General features: G+C 40.8%; 1 protein-coding gene across 1 annotated transcript in view; it reads left to right on the top strand.

Moving 5' to 3' along the window:
* CDC16 (cell division cycle 16) overlaps positions 1–11,295 on the top strand; it is a 29,203-nt gene extending 17,908 nt beyond the window's left edge. Inside the window, exons 13-18 of the mRNA XM_080799027.1 lie at positions 340–492; positions 2,035–2,098; positions 4,492–4,553; positions 5,590–5,725; positions 7,432–7,522; positions 10,815–11,295. Coding sequence (XP_080655153.1) covers positions 340–492; positions 2,035–2,098; positions 4,492–4,553; positions 5,590–5,725; positions 7,432–7,522; positions 10,815–11,074 — 766 coding nt within the window. The 3' untranslated portion in view covers positions 11,075–11,295. The remainder of the gene's footprint in view (positions 1–339; positions 493–2,034; positions 2,099–4,491; positions 4,554–5,589; positions 5,726–7,431; positions 7,523–10,814) is intronic.
* Positions 11,296–15,852: the final 4,557 nt, after the last annotated feature.

The following is a 15,852-nucleotide window of genomic DNA, read 5'->3' as shown; positions in this document are numbered from 1 at the left end:
AGCCTGGGCTAAGGGTCTGACCTTAGCATCGTGGAAGAAAACAGGAAGCGCACACATGCCCTTCTGCCTCAGAGGGTTTTTGATTTTTTTGTTTTTACTGTAGAATGATGAAAAAGATGAATAGGTTGCTGACAGATTGTAGAAGTGATAGCTAAGCAGTAAAAACCTGTTAGACCTTGATTAAATATCAATAAATGAAGTGTTAGAAAAAAAGTAAACACCTTGTTTTTCGGCTGTGATTAAGTTATTTTGCAGACAGGATTTAAACTTGATAAATTAATTTCTGCCGAATTATAAAGTTTTAGGTGTTGAATATGTGAAATTTTCCATTATTTTTAGGTGTCATTTGCCAATGCTGTACATCGGATTAGAATATGGATTGACCAATAACTCAAAATTGGCTGAAAGATTCTTTGGCCAGGCGCTAAGCATTGCACCAGAAGACCCATTTGTTATGCATGAGGTTGGCGTGGTTGCATTTCAGAATGGAGAGTAAGTACTGAAAGGCCCAAAATCCTTCCATTTTTTTTTTCTGTAAATGAAGTAAAACCTCAGTCACTATTAGATTTTTGTTTTTAAATACGTACCATTTTAGGAGATGGAGGCAGACAGTTTGTAAAAAAAGAAGAAAATACAAAGTGTTATCTTGGATTTTTTTAATTTGCTGAACGGTTTGGTCCCTTTGGACACGGGCTGCCACGGGCTCGTAGTTCCAAAACCGGATGGTTGTTGCCCATGGTGAAGTGACCGCACCCCATAGGGAGGCACCACGGAGCCCTTCTCCTTTTTAATTAGGAGCTGGAGTCATGCATTTGAGGAAGATTTCCCACGATTGTGAAACAAAACTGCTGTTCATTTAGTTGCCAGTTAAACCAAGAAGTAAACTAATTAGAATGGCTCAGTCTGAGTTTCCTGGTCACTTGAGACATTACTGTATTCTTGGATATTTGTAGAATAATTCAGTGTCATACTGTAAAGAGAAAAATATTTGTAGTCCTTTGCACTAAATTATACATTAATTTAAAAACAGCGAATCAGTACTACTGTAGTGTTTCTTATGGTGTGTGTGTGTGTCTTCTAAAAATTGGATGATCTAGTATATATGAAAGCAAGTTTGGAGCTGTTTTAAAATAATATACAGTGATGATTTAATATACAATCCATTGGTTTGTAAGACAAGTCAGCACTTTCCTGTTTGCAGACAGATGCACATTCCCAGACGACGCAGAGGTGACATTCTGCTTTCCTGTTAGTGCTCTCATACTGTAAATGAGCGTTTTTGGGTTTTTTTTTAAGATTTTATTTATTTATTTGACAGACAAGATCACAAGTAGGCAGAGAAGCAGGCAGGGAGAGAGGAGGAAGCAGGCTCCCTGCTGAGCAGGGAGCCCGATGTGGGGCTCAATCCCAGGACTCTTGGATCATGACCTGAGCTGAAGGCAGAGGCTTTAACCCACTGAGCCACCCAGGCGCCCGAGCGTTTTGCTTTTTTTGTTGTTTTTTGTTTTTTTTTTTCAGTCTATTTTGTGTCACATTTTTCACATTTTTGTGCTTTCTCTTGATGGTGTAACTGTTTAAAATGATCCCCAAGCCTGGTACTGATGTGCTGTTTGTGACCCTACACACAACAGGGCTACAGATGAGTTTTGTTGCTGGCTGTGTTCAGTGTCAGTGGATCAGCATGTATGTTAAATAAGGTATCAGTCAATAGAAGCATATGGGAAACGGATTATATGTTCAGTAGTTGACCACAGGTTTGTAGGAATCTGATCCTATATTCTGCCAGGAGCCATAGTTTAGTATTTCCTAAAAGTGTTCACTGTGACTTAATGGAATATAACTACCACGAATAATGAGAATTAACTGTATCTTCTAAAATCTGATGACCTGTGATGTTAATGCCATAAAATTAATCTTGTATCTGATTTGAATTTGAATTTTAATAAAGTATTTACAGAAGTTTACCTCATTTTTCTTACTATGTTTATACTTGCTAATTTTGAATAATCTGCAAACTTTTCCCCTCTATTTTAGATGGAAAACAGCAGAAAAATGGTTTCTTGATGCTTTGGAAAAAATTAAAGCAATTGGAAATGAGGTATTCTATGTAATATCTGTAACTCTTAAGTGTGTTTGCTCTTGAATGAGAACAATAATATGGACACTCTGTCTTGCCTGAGACAATGGGCTAATACTTATCCTGCCCAGTGGCTTGTTAATGTTTGGATTTCAGGCATTTATTTTGCCCCATGGTATAAATCGGGTCTGTTTCTAATTGAGAGGGTAGATGTCAATTGTTTGCTTCCTAAGAGTCTGTAGTTTTGATATGTGGGAGTAATTAGAATATATTTGTTGATTATTTGATATGGGGAGTGTGTGACTGTGGACACTGGTGGGCACTGTATCCTCTAACATACGATACCCTTCTCTGGCACTGAAATGCCCCCTCGTTGATTAATGTGTAGATGGACAGTGCCCACTGCTGTAGGAGTAAGGCCGGGCATCACTTTAGTCAGACCTATCATGGCTCTTTCTTCCCTTGTACTTAAAATATATTTAGATCCCTCAGTGTTTGAAATATTTAACTAGGTTTTACCATGTGAGAGGTGTGTGCTCATGAATTAACTTTCCAGCTAGCTTGGATGTTTAAACCTGGGTATTATTTTAAAGTTAACAGTTTTAGATACTGTCAGGTTCTGTAGGTGAGGGATTTGCATATTGCTACTCTCCTGGTTCTTGATGCTTTTCATTTACCTCTATTTTGTTTTATTCCTTTCTGATCGCCACTTCCCATTTTTACCTTGTTCCTTTTGGGCAGCCTTGTTTATAGCCCACATCTTCCTTGGCTGTTGCTTCCTCTTCACTGACAGACACAGCTCCCTCTGGATCCCTGCCAAGGGGCAGTCCACTTGTCCCCATACACATAGCTTGATCTGTTTTGGTCTTTTATTTGTCCTAGGAACTTAAAAACACTATATTTCTGTATGTTGATACAAGTGTGCATATAGTGAATGTGTTTTTGTTCATATGGGGTTGCCCCATGTCACCTTGCCAGTTGTCAGAGTTGAATAGCTTAGAGCTTTGCTGCTCTCACTAGACCACCTGCCTTAGCATCACCTGCAAGGTGACTGGAAGTCCACAACCCTAGACGCACTGAATCACAGTCTGCGGTTTTAGCAAGATCCCAAGAGGATCCTCAGGCACAGAACGCTTTTTAAAACACACTATCACAGACCACACTGAGAGTTGAAACTATATTTTTTGATGATCTGAGGGCACTGTGGAGTCTTAACAGAAATTTATAGTAATGGGTTTAAGTACAAATGCACAATACTATTAAATTGATAAAATGCCCATTAAAAAGTGAAATGAAGATGGGGGAAATACTGTTTGACTTTAGTTGTTAACTGTAGCGAATGTCAAACTAGCCACAGAGAAGCAGTGGTGCCTAAGAATCATGAAGGGTGTGATTTTGTTCCCATGGGCTCTGGCTTCTGGAGCCAGGCTCGGGGGCTGGAGAGTGCGGCTCAGGTCTGTTGTCTGGTGAGCTCAGACTGATCATGTGTCCGCTGTGTCCTAAGCTCTGAGCAAGGTGTTGGAGCCAATAGGAAACTGGCGTGATAGTTCCTACCCTTAGACCTGTTGGGGATTGTAGATTAAATTGGCAGTAATTAAACAGTGCACAAAAGTAGCTGTGGTTGAGCAAATAAAGGAACGCACCAGGGGCAGTTAACCCAGACTTGAGGGTGGGCCAAGAACGCCTCTTGGGTACGGCATCCCACTCCTCCACCCTAATGAAGGCTCAGAGGTCAGCCAGACACAAGTGCGGAAAAAGTTATAGAAGGTTACAGACAGTATGTGCCGTCTTGGAGCGAATCCAGTACAGCTTGGATTTTAAGTTCATAGAATTTAAGTTCACAGGATTTACATCAAGAAATGTGTCAAGAGGGTTAAGTGTTGATCATTAAGGGCCTTGTGCCTTATCCTGAGGTGGTGGGGCCCAGACAAGACTTGTTACACGGGGGTTGGTGTTACGACGAGGCAGCTGATGAGCGAGTCTTCGGTGGTTCCTAGGGGTTAGGGATGATGAGGGCACCAGGCATGAGAGGCAGGCGCTCAGAAGGGCCTGAGGCTGGGGAGCTGGGATGGCAGGATAAGAGTTTAGTGGGCGGCATATTGGATTTGCAGTGCTTGTGGGCTTCTAGGTAGGAATATTGAGTGGGCAGATGGAAAGCTCTGGGCTGGAGGTAAAGAAGTTGAACTTCTTCATGGTGTGGCTCATTGATAAAGTTGTGTTAATAACAATAGTGTCCTCAGGAAGTCTCTCCTAATAGGAAAGAAAGATGGAAAATCCAACAAATACCTCCTTCATGCTGCGTAGGCAACCGGGAGAGAGGGCAGCCTTCGTGGGCGCGTGTGATGGTGTGGCTGAATGGGCCCATCTGAAAGGTGGCTTTCCTGAGTCATGTGTTTGATGCTGCTGTGTTTCAGGTAACGGTTGACAAATGGGAGCCTTTGTTGAACAACTTGGGGCACGTCTGCAGGAAGCTTAAGTAAGTAAAGTAGGACATTTTAAAAAATATTCTTTGTGACTGAAAGTTTACTTAATTTTGTGTAGCCTTCTCCATCCTTTTTTAAAGATTTTTTTATTTTTAAGTAATCTCTACACCCAGTGTGGGGCTCAAACTATGATCCCAAGATCGGGAGTTGCACACTTCACGGACTGGGCCAGCCAAGTGCTTTTTTCCGTACTTTCATTTTGAGATCTTCCAACTTGGTCCTTTGCTGTTCAGATATAGCAAGCATCAAAATAATTATCTCTAGTGGTTTTTATTACTTCTTTATTTTTATATTCTGGTGGTATAATTCTAGAAGTTTAAAGAATTACACTTATTTTCTTAGATTAAAGAAGTTGGTATTCAAAATTAATTTGGAAGAATTAGGATAATAGGGTTTAGTTAAAACCATGTCCATATTCTAACTCACTCTTTTTCTGTAGGTACCAGTTTTATGGTGTGCTAAACAGCAGCCTTTGAAAAATAGATTTTTTGGTTAAGTAAGTTTGGGAAACTCTAGGCTACTCAAAATATAACAGGTTTTTCTGTTTCAGGATATCTTGGAGTCTTTACTATTCATTTTGAGCTGCAACGTTTCCCAAACTTTAGTGAACCTTTTTTTCACAAAAGATGTACAGGGCAGGTATTCCAGGGAGCTTTGGGACATGCTGTCCCAAGTAACTTCTGTGGAATTTTAACCAGTCGTGATGTGGGGGGTTTGTCTTGCCATAGAGGAGGCCTTGCAGTGCGTGGGGCTCCAGCTCCAGCCTTGGGTCCCTGCAGAAGTGCCCTCAGCTGGCTGGCGGAGCAGGAAGGTCTGTTTCCGGGAGGTGTCCAGGTAGCCGGTGGTGGATTGAAGAGCTGTGGCCAGCCAGAACTGTTACTGTGATTTCCCAGAGTGTTTCTGATGGTTTCATATGGATGCGTGCTCCTCTTAGACCCAGCAAGTGAGTGCTTTCACTCTCTCCACTAATTGTTTCTCTCCTTCTTCCCATTCTTCCCACTCCCAACTCCCTCTCTCATCTGCTCACAGAAAATATGCCGAGGCCTTGGATTACCACCGTCAGGCACTGGTGTTGATTCCCCAGAACGCGTCCACCTACTCTGCCATAGGGTACATCCACAGTCTGACGGGCAACTTCGAAAGTGCTGTTGACTATTTCCACACGGTATGTCTAGTTAACATTTCCCACTTTTTTTTTTTAAAAGATCTTCTTTTTTTAAAAAAGATCTTTTCTAGGCAGTATTGGGGTGTTTGTTTTTCTGGGTCATGTTTATTTTGCCATTTTAAAATTCTTCAGGTGACCTTGTGCTTTCTTCTTTCCTTTGCAGAGAAAGCATGTGTGCATTGTGCAGTCTCATCAAATTAGAGATAAATGTGAGACTTGTCCTAAATGTACAGTGAGACATACATGTGTCTGTGGTATTTTTTGGCCTCGTTTACACAGGAAAAAAGAAGTTCCAGTCTCCCTATTTAGGACTTGTAATTAATGCCCTTAGATCACTTTGGTCAGTGAACAAGACAATCTGTGTTCACCACAATGAAAGAATTTCTCCTAAATCTACATGCCGTATTTTGCCAAATCTAAGACACCATTAATAAGCAAGTGGACCACACACATGCACACACACACACAACACAGACACACACAAATAAACCTTGAAACTTTACATGATTCTTTTTTTTTTTTTTAAAGATTTTTATTTATTTATTTGACAGACAGAGATCACAAGCAGGCAGAGAGGTAGGCAGAGGGGAAGCTGCTCCCCCCTGAGCAGAGAGCCTGATGTGGGGCTCGATCCCAGGACCCTGGGATCATGACCAGAGCCGAAGGCAGAGGCTTAACCCACTGAGCCACCCAGGTGCCCGTACATGATTCTTTCTTATCTCTCTGTTTTTTGGTACTTGGAAAAAGTGCTCTTTTTGGCCATACTGGGACATAGAGATTTTCATCGGGGATCACTCTAGTTATCTACCTAAAAAAGAAAATGTAAGTGAAATAGATACTTAAGGTACTCTAGCGGAGTTTGGTTCTTCTAAATCACTTGTGTACCAGGTAGTCAGTGTGTCTGCTCTCGGTGCCGGTACGTAGACTCCGCTCTTGACTAGGTTCCTCCCGATCAAAGACATTGGCTCTGCAGATCTTAGGCTGCCAGGAAGTGTCAGCAACAACGGCAGTTCCTGTATTGGAGAGCGTTCACATGGTTTGTGGTCTAGTCTCCGTCTCCATGGCTGCCAAGTCCAGCTGCTCACTGCCACGTCGCAGGACACTCATCATGGCTGTGGACAGCTGACAGCAGTAGTAAGAAACCACTAGTTGTTGGTTGTTTAAGACATCCCAAGTTCAGAAATGTTACAATTTGAAAAAAATATATGGGTCTTAGAATCAATGAAATCATGGTATCTGGAGAGAAAGATAAAATAGGAGAAAACACATAGGATTGGTTAAAATTTTCATGTGAGGTCAAGTCCTGTAAGTGCCACTATGATAGCCAGAATACTGAGCTACTCAGAAGTGTGGACTAGCGACTTTTCTGGTTTGTGTGATCTTTCAAATGTGTGTGAGGATGGGATAATTTGCCTCTCTATATAATTAATACAGAAGGCTTTGAAGTCTCTATGCGGAGATACGGTTTTGAAAATCTTTTTGGACAAGTGGGATTTCAAACATAAAACAGAATGGTGTAATGACCTTCCGCGTGGCCATCACCCAACTTCAGCAGACATCAATTCATGGCTGTTCTTGTAGCCCCCCAATCCCCACTCCTCCTGGTTCCCTGGAGTGTTCTGAATTGAGTCCTGTAGGAATATTTTTAAAAGAAAGAGAAGGAAATACATTTTCTTCTAATAACCATGCTGAATCTTTTCTGACAGGCCCTTGGTCTTCGGCGAGATGATACATTTTCTGTCACAATGCTTGGTCATTGCATTGAGATGTATATTGGTGATTCTGAAGCTTACATTGGTAAGATTATAATTACTTTGACTGACATTGTATTCTGTTCTTTAGATTGTTGTGTATCTCTGTAAATCTCCCGTAAGGTTCTAAGTTATCTTTCTAACCATTTAACTATATCAAGAAACTCCATTTATTTTGTTGAAACAGTGCTGTGGGAATTAAGGACTTATTAAGTATTCATGCATTTTAAAATTGAGCACTTGGTATATGCAAAATACTATTATAGAGTATGTGTGATATAGGAGAATCAATTTAATTGATGGAAAAAAATCTTAAAGACTTTTAGTTTCTAATAATTTCTAATTCCTAATAAATGAAAAGGCTCTGGCCTTAATTCTTTGTAAAATGGGGTTTATAGCCTATTAATAGCATATTAACTTTTATATTTCAGTGGGATATTAAGTTGGCTTACATTCACATTACAGTGCCATATAATTCTTTAAATAATTTTTTTGTAATAATAAGCAAGTCTTAAGATAAATCTGGATGGAAATGCTGTATTTGGGCGCTTTAACTTAGTTACAGACTTTTTAAGGTAACGAGGGTATAGTGAGGTTAAACCTTGAGACCGAGACATAAAACCGTGAGAGGAGGAAAGGGTTAAGTTAATTAAATTAGGCTTCAATAAAATGAAGAACTTCTGTTCATCAAAAACACTGTTAACAGAGTAAGAAAAGGCAAGTCATAGACCAGGAGAAGTTACAACTTGTAAACTGGTCAAAGAACTTGTCCGGAATACAAAAAATCTATAAATCATTAAGAAAAAGTTCAATTAAAAGTGGGTCCATATTGCGCTATATGTTTACTAGAATTTAAATAATTTGAAAAGGAAAAAAAAAAGGTAAGCCTATAGCGGGCAAAATACTTGAACAGGAGCTTCAGCAAAGAGGATATCCACTGATGTTGCAAATGGGTGTGCTCAGTATCATTACGCATCATGGAAGTGAGACTAAAACCACACCGAGATGTCACTGCGCACCTGCCAAACTGGCTGCAGATGGAGAACACCAGTAGTGCCTAGCGTCGGTAGTGATACGGAGTAGCCGGTACTCTGGTGTGTTGCTGCCTGTTGGTGTACTACACTTTGGAACACTGTTGAGCGTGTCTGCTACAGTTAAACGGGCCTGTTCAGTCCGTTATCTGTTGCTGCCTGACAGACCACTCCAATCCACCAGGCCGCATTATTTCTCAGAGTTCTCTAGGTTGATCCGTGGCGCATTTGCTGGTCTCATTCACTAATGCAGCCGTGGTCAGCAGACACTTGACAGGCTGACAAGTCTAAGGTGGCCTCGTGCATAGATGGGGACCTTAGCTGACACAGCTAGGTCGCTGATGGGTCTTTTATCTAGCTTCTTCATAGCATGGAGGTCTCAGGTTCTAAGGAAGAGAATTAAAGCCTCAAGACCTTGAAAGCTGGAAGTGTCACAAATCACTTCGATCACATTCTGTTCAGCACAAGTTCCAGGACTCAGTGCAGTGTCATCCTGAGTGGGGGCTAAAGAGGTGTGATTCTTTGGGGTATTAGGGTGGTGACCTACCATGTTGCTCTTAGGGTGTAGGAATACTGCTCCCAGGTGTGTTCCCAGTGTTCAAGGGCCTCAGGAGGCCAGTGCTCTCACAAAGGATTCTTTCCAGCAGCTACGTTTGGAATTACACCAACTGGAAATAACTGAATGTCCATGCATAGGAGAATGGAGAAAGAAATTGTGGCGAGCTCATGCAGTAGAGTACTACACACTTAAAAGGACTATTAAGTCATCCTGTAACATAGATGAATCTCATTTTGACAAAAAGACCATACACTGATTAATTCCATTTATGTGAAGATTAGTAATAAGCAAAACTAATCAGTGGTGATAGAAAAATTTGAGCAGTGATTACTTCTGACTTGGGAAGGGAAGGTATTCACTGGAAAGGGCACGGGGTGGTTTTCTGGGAGCTGGAAGTGTGTTCTCATTCGGGCTGGTGGTGGTTATGTGGGTATATGCATATATAAAGATTTGCCCAGCAATGCACACTTTTTAGTGTGTATGTTATAACTCACTTCCTTAAAGCTAAAGCATAAAGCTTGAACACCCTAAGCTTAAAGCATCCTAAAGACCCTGGGTTAAAATCACAGCTCTGCAGGGGTGCCTGGGTGGCTCAGTAGGTTAAAGCCTCTGCCTTCGGCTCAGGTCATGATCCCAGGGTCCTGGGATTGAGCCCTGCATCGGGCTCTCTGCTGAGCGGGGAGCCTGCTTTCCCCCTCTCTCTCTGCCTACTTGTGATCTCTGTCTGTCAAATAAATAAGTAAAATCTTAAAAAAAAAAAAAAAATCACAGCTCTGCCATTCAGCCATGTGGCTTTGGGCAAGTCTGATCAGGTTCTTTTTTTCAAGGAGGATTGTGAGGCTAAATGCAAAATTCCCATAAAGCTAGGGAGAGTCTGGAGGTAGAGTACTGAGTGAGACAGACATTTTGCCTGTTCTCTTGAAGCTAATGGTCTTAGGACATTCCCGAGTGTATCAGTCATCATGTACCATTTTTATTTTTTTATTCAGGTGAAATTGTCATATTGCATATTAGTTTCAGGTGTACGACATAATGGTTCAGTATTTGTATATACTGTGAAATGATCACCTAAAATCTGGTTAACGTGCTTCACCATGCATAGTTAGAAAATTTTTTCTTTTGTTGAGAACTTCTAAAATCTATCTTAACAACTTTCAAATACACAATACAGTATGATTAACTCTAATCACCATGCTGCACTATTTTTATTTTTAGAAGACTCGCATGTCGTCATCTGTCGAAACACCTATTACTGAAAGCTGTTAGTTTGAACTGTGTAAGATTATATTGTTTATGTCAGAAATGATTGACCCTCATTGACCTTCTCTGTTGGAAGGCTCTTGTCCATTAGTCGTAAGATTTTGATGTATGGAGAGTGTATTTCCTTTCACTGTGGTTCCTGTCTGCATAAGGCTTGCGACTGTAGTTGTGCCAGAATGCTGGCCAGCGGTTCTTGGTTCGTAGCAGGCGAGGGCAGGTGCCTGCTGGCTGGCTCCGCTCCTATGTGAGGGCTTTAGGGACAGGCATTGCTGAGCCACTGGGAGCTGAAGCCACATGTGCTTCTAAGTCTCCCCAGCAACCCCCCTTGATAATAGAGGGGAAAAGGAGAGGAGAGTGATTGGCATTTTTTTCTTCTGAGCTATACTCATCCTCTTAAAAGTACCGGTCGACTAAATGATGGAGACAGTGCTATGTAACCATGGAAATGACAGAGTTTATTTTATTCTCCTTGTGTTGTTTCCTTCTAGGAGCAGACATTAAAGACAAGTTAAAATGTTATGACTTTGATGTGCATACAATGAAGACACTAAAAAACATTATTTCACCTCCGTGGGATTTCAGGGAATTTGAAGTAGAGAAACAGACTACAGAAGAAACAGGGCTTGCACCACTAGAAACCTCAAGGAAAACTCCAGATCCCAGACCTTCATTGGAAGAAACCTTCGAAATTGAAATGAATGAAAGTGACATGATGCTGGAGACCTCTATGTCAGACCACAGCACATGATTGCAGACAGTGCTCAGCTCCCATCCTCCTGGGGGAGGTCAGGGTTTCCTCACATCCTTGTACCATCTTCAGAATTCCCCATTTCTTGGCACGAATGCAGACTCCCCTCTCCATTTAGGAATGGAGACCTGCCGGAAGAGACCACACCAGACACCTTTGCAATACATGTTTTCTGATCCTACAAAACAGTTCTGTGTAGAGAAATAAAGAGGTAAATTGCATATGATGTCTTTTTTTCCCTTTTTCAATCAGCTTTTCTTTTGGACTAATTTTAGGTTTATGAAAAAAAGCTGCAGAGGTAGCAGAGAGAGCCCACAGACCCCTCACTGGGTTTCTCCCCATTCACATCTCAAGTGACCAAGGAACCTTGTCATAAAGAAGTGCACGCCGGTACGCTACAAGTAACCTACCTCCAGGCTTTACTGGGATTTCCCCGTTTTTCCATTAACGTCCTCATGCTGCCCCAGCACCCTGTTTAGGAGCCGCGCTGCACTTGGGCTCCTCTCTGCTGGGACCATGTCTCAGGCTTCTCTGGTCTTTCATGACCTAGATGGGTTTGAGGAGGACTGGTCAGCTGTTTTGTAGATTGTCCTGCGAATTGAGTCCGTTTGATGTATTTCTCATATTGGACTAGAGTTCTTGGTTTTGGGAAGAAAATACCACCGATGTGGATGACGTACTAGTCTCATCAGGGGTACACAATATCAACACGACCTACAACAGGTGGTGTTAATCTTGGTGGGGTCTACCGGGGTTTTCCATTGTGAGGTCACTGTTTTTCCCTGTCCGTCATGCATGCTTTAGAAGCAAGTCATGAAGCTCAGCCTGTCCTCCATAGGACCAAGGTTTTGTTTTTCGGGAGTTAGTTTGCTTTTAGAACCAAGGGATTTAAGCTCCACCTCTGGAAGGGAGAATATCTGCATATATTATTTGGAATTCTTCTGTAATGAAAATTTGTTTCTCCTCCTATATATTCAACCATTAGTGTGGACTTTCACTTTAGGTTCTGATCCTACACGGTATTATTTCAGGGCTTCAGTTTTTTCAACATTGGCCATTGGGAGCTCCTTCAGCTTGGCTCCTGTGTCCCTGTGATATAGGCCCATCCGTTTGTTTTTTTGTTGTTTTGTTTTTTGTCTTTATTCTGGTAAAATAAGCATAACATGAACTAAGGACTTAATAATAATGCGTCATTATTGACACAAATATACCAGTGCGAGGTATAGATGCGGGTATGGGCAGGGGGTCCGTGGGAACTTGTGCTTTCTGTTCCATTTTCCTGTAAGTCTAAACTGCTCTAAGAAATTAAGTGTGTGAATGTGTGCTTATGGAGATAGATAGCCATCTTAACCATTTCTAACTGTACAATTCAGTGGCATTTATTTCCAATTTTTTCATCATCCCAAACAAATTTTGTACCTGTTAAGCATTAACTCCATATTCATCCTTCCTGCCTGCTCCTGATAACCTCAAATCTTTTTCTTTTTTTTAAAAGATTTTATTTATTTATTTGAGAGCAAGAGAGAATGAGCACAAGTGGGGTGAGGGCCAGAGGGAGAAGCAGACTCCCCACTGAGCAGGGAGCCTGATGTGGGACTCAATCCCAGGGCTCTGGGATCATAACCTGAGCTGAAGGCAGAGGCTTAACCACGGAACCACCCAGGTGCCCCCTGATAACCTTTAATCTACTCTGTGTCTGAATTTGCCTATCTAGACCAGTCCATATAAGTGGAATCTTACAGTATTTGTCCTTTTGTTTCAGACTTTACCTAGCATATTTTTAAGGTTCTTTTATGAGAACTTTGTTCTTTTTTATGGCTGAGTAATATTTCACAACATATACCACCTATATCATGTTCATCAGTGGATGGACACTTAGGTTGTTCCCACCTTTTGGCTGTTGTGAATAATGTTGCTGTGAACAGGAGTGTATAAATATCTGAGCCCTGTTTTTGGTTCCTCTGAGTGCGTACCTAGGAGTGGAATTGTTGGCTCATGTGCTAATTTGGTGCCTCACTTTTTGAGGAACTGGCCAACTTTCTATAGCAACTGCCCATTTTATATTCCCACGACCAGTGCCTGAGGTTCCAGTTTCCCTTCATCCTTACCAGGGCTTCTTATTCTTTCTTTGTTACTGTAATCATTCTAGTGGGTGGGAAGTAGTGGCTCTTTTAGTTGATTTCTGTTTCCGTAATAACTGGTGATGTTGGCATCTTATCCTGTACATATGGGCCATTTGTATGTCTTTGGAGAAATGTCTGTTCAGATCTTGTGCCCACTTTTAAATTGGGCTGTTTATCTTTTTGTTGTTGAGCTGTTGGAGTCCTTTACCAGTTCTGGATACTCTCAGGTATGTGATTTGCACTTATCTTTTCCCATTCTTTCCACTGCCTTTTCACTCTCTTGATGTGTCCTTTGATACACACATTTTTAATTTAATGAAGTTTAATTTCTCTTATTTTGTTTACTGTGCTTTGGTATTATAGTAACAAAACTATTGCCAAATCCAAGGTTATGCAGATTTTCACTTAGGCTTTCCTCTAAGATTTCTATAATTTTAGTTGTTCTTTTTTTTTAAAAAGATTTTATTTATTTATTTATTTGACAGAGGGAGAGAGATCACAGGTCGGCAGAGCAGCAGGCAGATTGAGGGGGAAGCAGGCTCCCCACTGAACAGGGAGCTCGATGTGGGGCTCGATCCCAGCACCCTGAGAGCATGACCTGAGCCAAAGGCAGACGTCTTAACTGTCTGAGGCATCCAGGCACCCTTCCAACTTTGTTCTTTTTCAGAATTGTTTTGGCGTTTTGTGGCTTCCTTCAGTTTCCATATGCATTTACTTTTTTTTTTTTTCCATTTCTGTAAAAGAAAAAAAAAAGCATTGGAATTGTCATGGAGATTTCATTGGATTTGTAGATCTTCTTAGTATCATGTCATCTAATCCATGAACACAGGCTGTCTTTCCATTTATTTATGCCGTCTTTAATTTCTTCCAGCAATGTTTTGTACTTTTCATTGTGCAAGCCTTTCACATCTTTGGTTAAATTAATTCCCAAGTATTTATTCTTTTGGATGCTATTGTAAATGGAATTGTGCTCTTAGTTTCCTTTTTGGATTGTTCATGCCTAGTGTATAGAAATACAACCAGTTCTTGGGTGTTGACTTTATATCCTGAATGTGTTTATTAGTTTTAACAGTTTGTGTGTGCGTGTGCATACATGTATTTATTTAGAGTTTTCTACATAATAGGATCATGTCATTTGCACGTAGAGATAGGTCTGCTTCTTTTTCCAAATTTGGATTCCCTTTATTTCTTATCCTTGCATAACTAACTGCTCTGGCTAGAATTCCAGGGTTATGTTGAACAGAAGTAACAGAAGCAGGCATCCTTGTCCTGCTCCTGATCTTAGGGGGAAGGCTTTAGTCTTTCACCATTGAGAGATGTGCTAATTGCAGGTTCTCACTGATGCACTTCACAGTGCTGGAGAAGTTCCCTTCTGTTCGTAGCCTGTTGAATGCTTTGTTACTGCTTTTTATCAGGAACGGCTGCAGATTTTGTCAGATGCTCGTGTGTGTGTGTGTGCATCAGTTGTGATGGTGAGGGGTAATGAGTTCTAGGATTTGGGGGCTCTTGAGGGAAAAACATGACCATAAAGTGGCAGTAGCCCATTTCATTTGGGCAGCTGTGTTTGAGCAGCTCTTTGCGGGCAGTGTGGTAGCAGCCAGACAGGAAGTCTCGGATTAGAGAAGTCTGAAGTGCAGTGGCAGTGTGGTCTCTCACAGCCCTGGGGTTTGTCTTATTTGTAGGTAGCAGATGCTGGGTGTAGATTTGCCTGGTATGCAAACCAAGCAGGCTCTAGATGGCTAAAGATATGCTTGTTTAAGCTACGTTTAAAACAATCGAATGTGTAAAGATTGGATTTGGTTTCGTTGGGCTTCAGCTAACCATCTCTACCTGCCATGAAGAAGTAAACAACATGGAGGTCGATATACGGGGGGATATCTGGTTCATTTATATAACATCATGTAGTTTTTTTTCCTTCATTCTGTTATTGTGATATACTAGATATGTTTATGTTGAACCAGTCTTGAGATCCTGAGATAAATCCTAGTTGGTCATGTTGTATGATCCTTTTAGTATAATGCTAAATTCAGTTTAATTAATTTTTGTTAAACTTACATATACATTCGTAGAGGTATTTATTGGTCTGTAGTGCTTTTGGATCTTGTATTGGGGTAATGCTGACCTCATAAAATGAGCTAGGTAGTATTCTCTCCTCTTCAGTTTTTTTGGGAAGTTTTAAAAAAATATTTGGTGTTAATTCTTTAAATTTGGTGGAATTCACGGGTAAAGCTATCTGGTCCTAGGCCTTTCTGTGTTGGGAGATTTTTGATTACTGATTCAGTCTCCTTATTTGTTACAGCTATTTCTTTTTGAGTCAATTTAGGTAGTTTGTATGTTTTTAAGAATTTGTTTCATCTCGGTTATTCAGTTTGTTGGTTCATGGTATCCTGTTATCTGTAATAATTTCTTTTCCTCCATTTTATGATTTTAGTAACAGGAGGTTTTTTTTTTCTCCTCAGTCCATCTGGCTAAAGTTTCAGCAATTTTGTAGATTGTTTCAAGGAGTCAGCTTTTGTACTTACTAACTTTCTCTGTTGTTTTCCTAGTTTGTATTTCATTTCCACTTGAATATTTATTTCCTTCCTTGTGCTAGCTTTGAGTTTAGTTTGGTATTCTTTTTCTGGTTCCTTAAGGTGTAGAGTTTTATTATTGAAT

The sequence above is a fragment of the Martes martes genome, assembly GCF_963455335.1.
Source record: "Martes martes genome assembly, chromosome: 3".
Lineage (NCBI taxonomy): Eukaryota > Metazoa > Chordata > Mammalia > Carnivora > Mustelidae > Martes > Martes martes.
The sequence above is the reverse complement of the archived record's forward strand: the minus strand, read 5'-3'. Positions and strand labels throughout refer to the sequence as shown.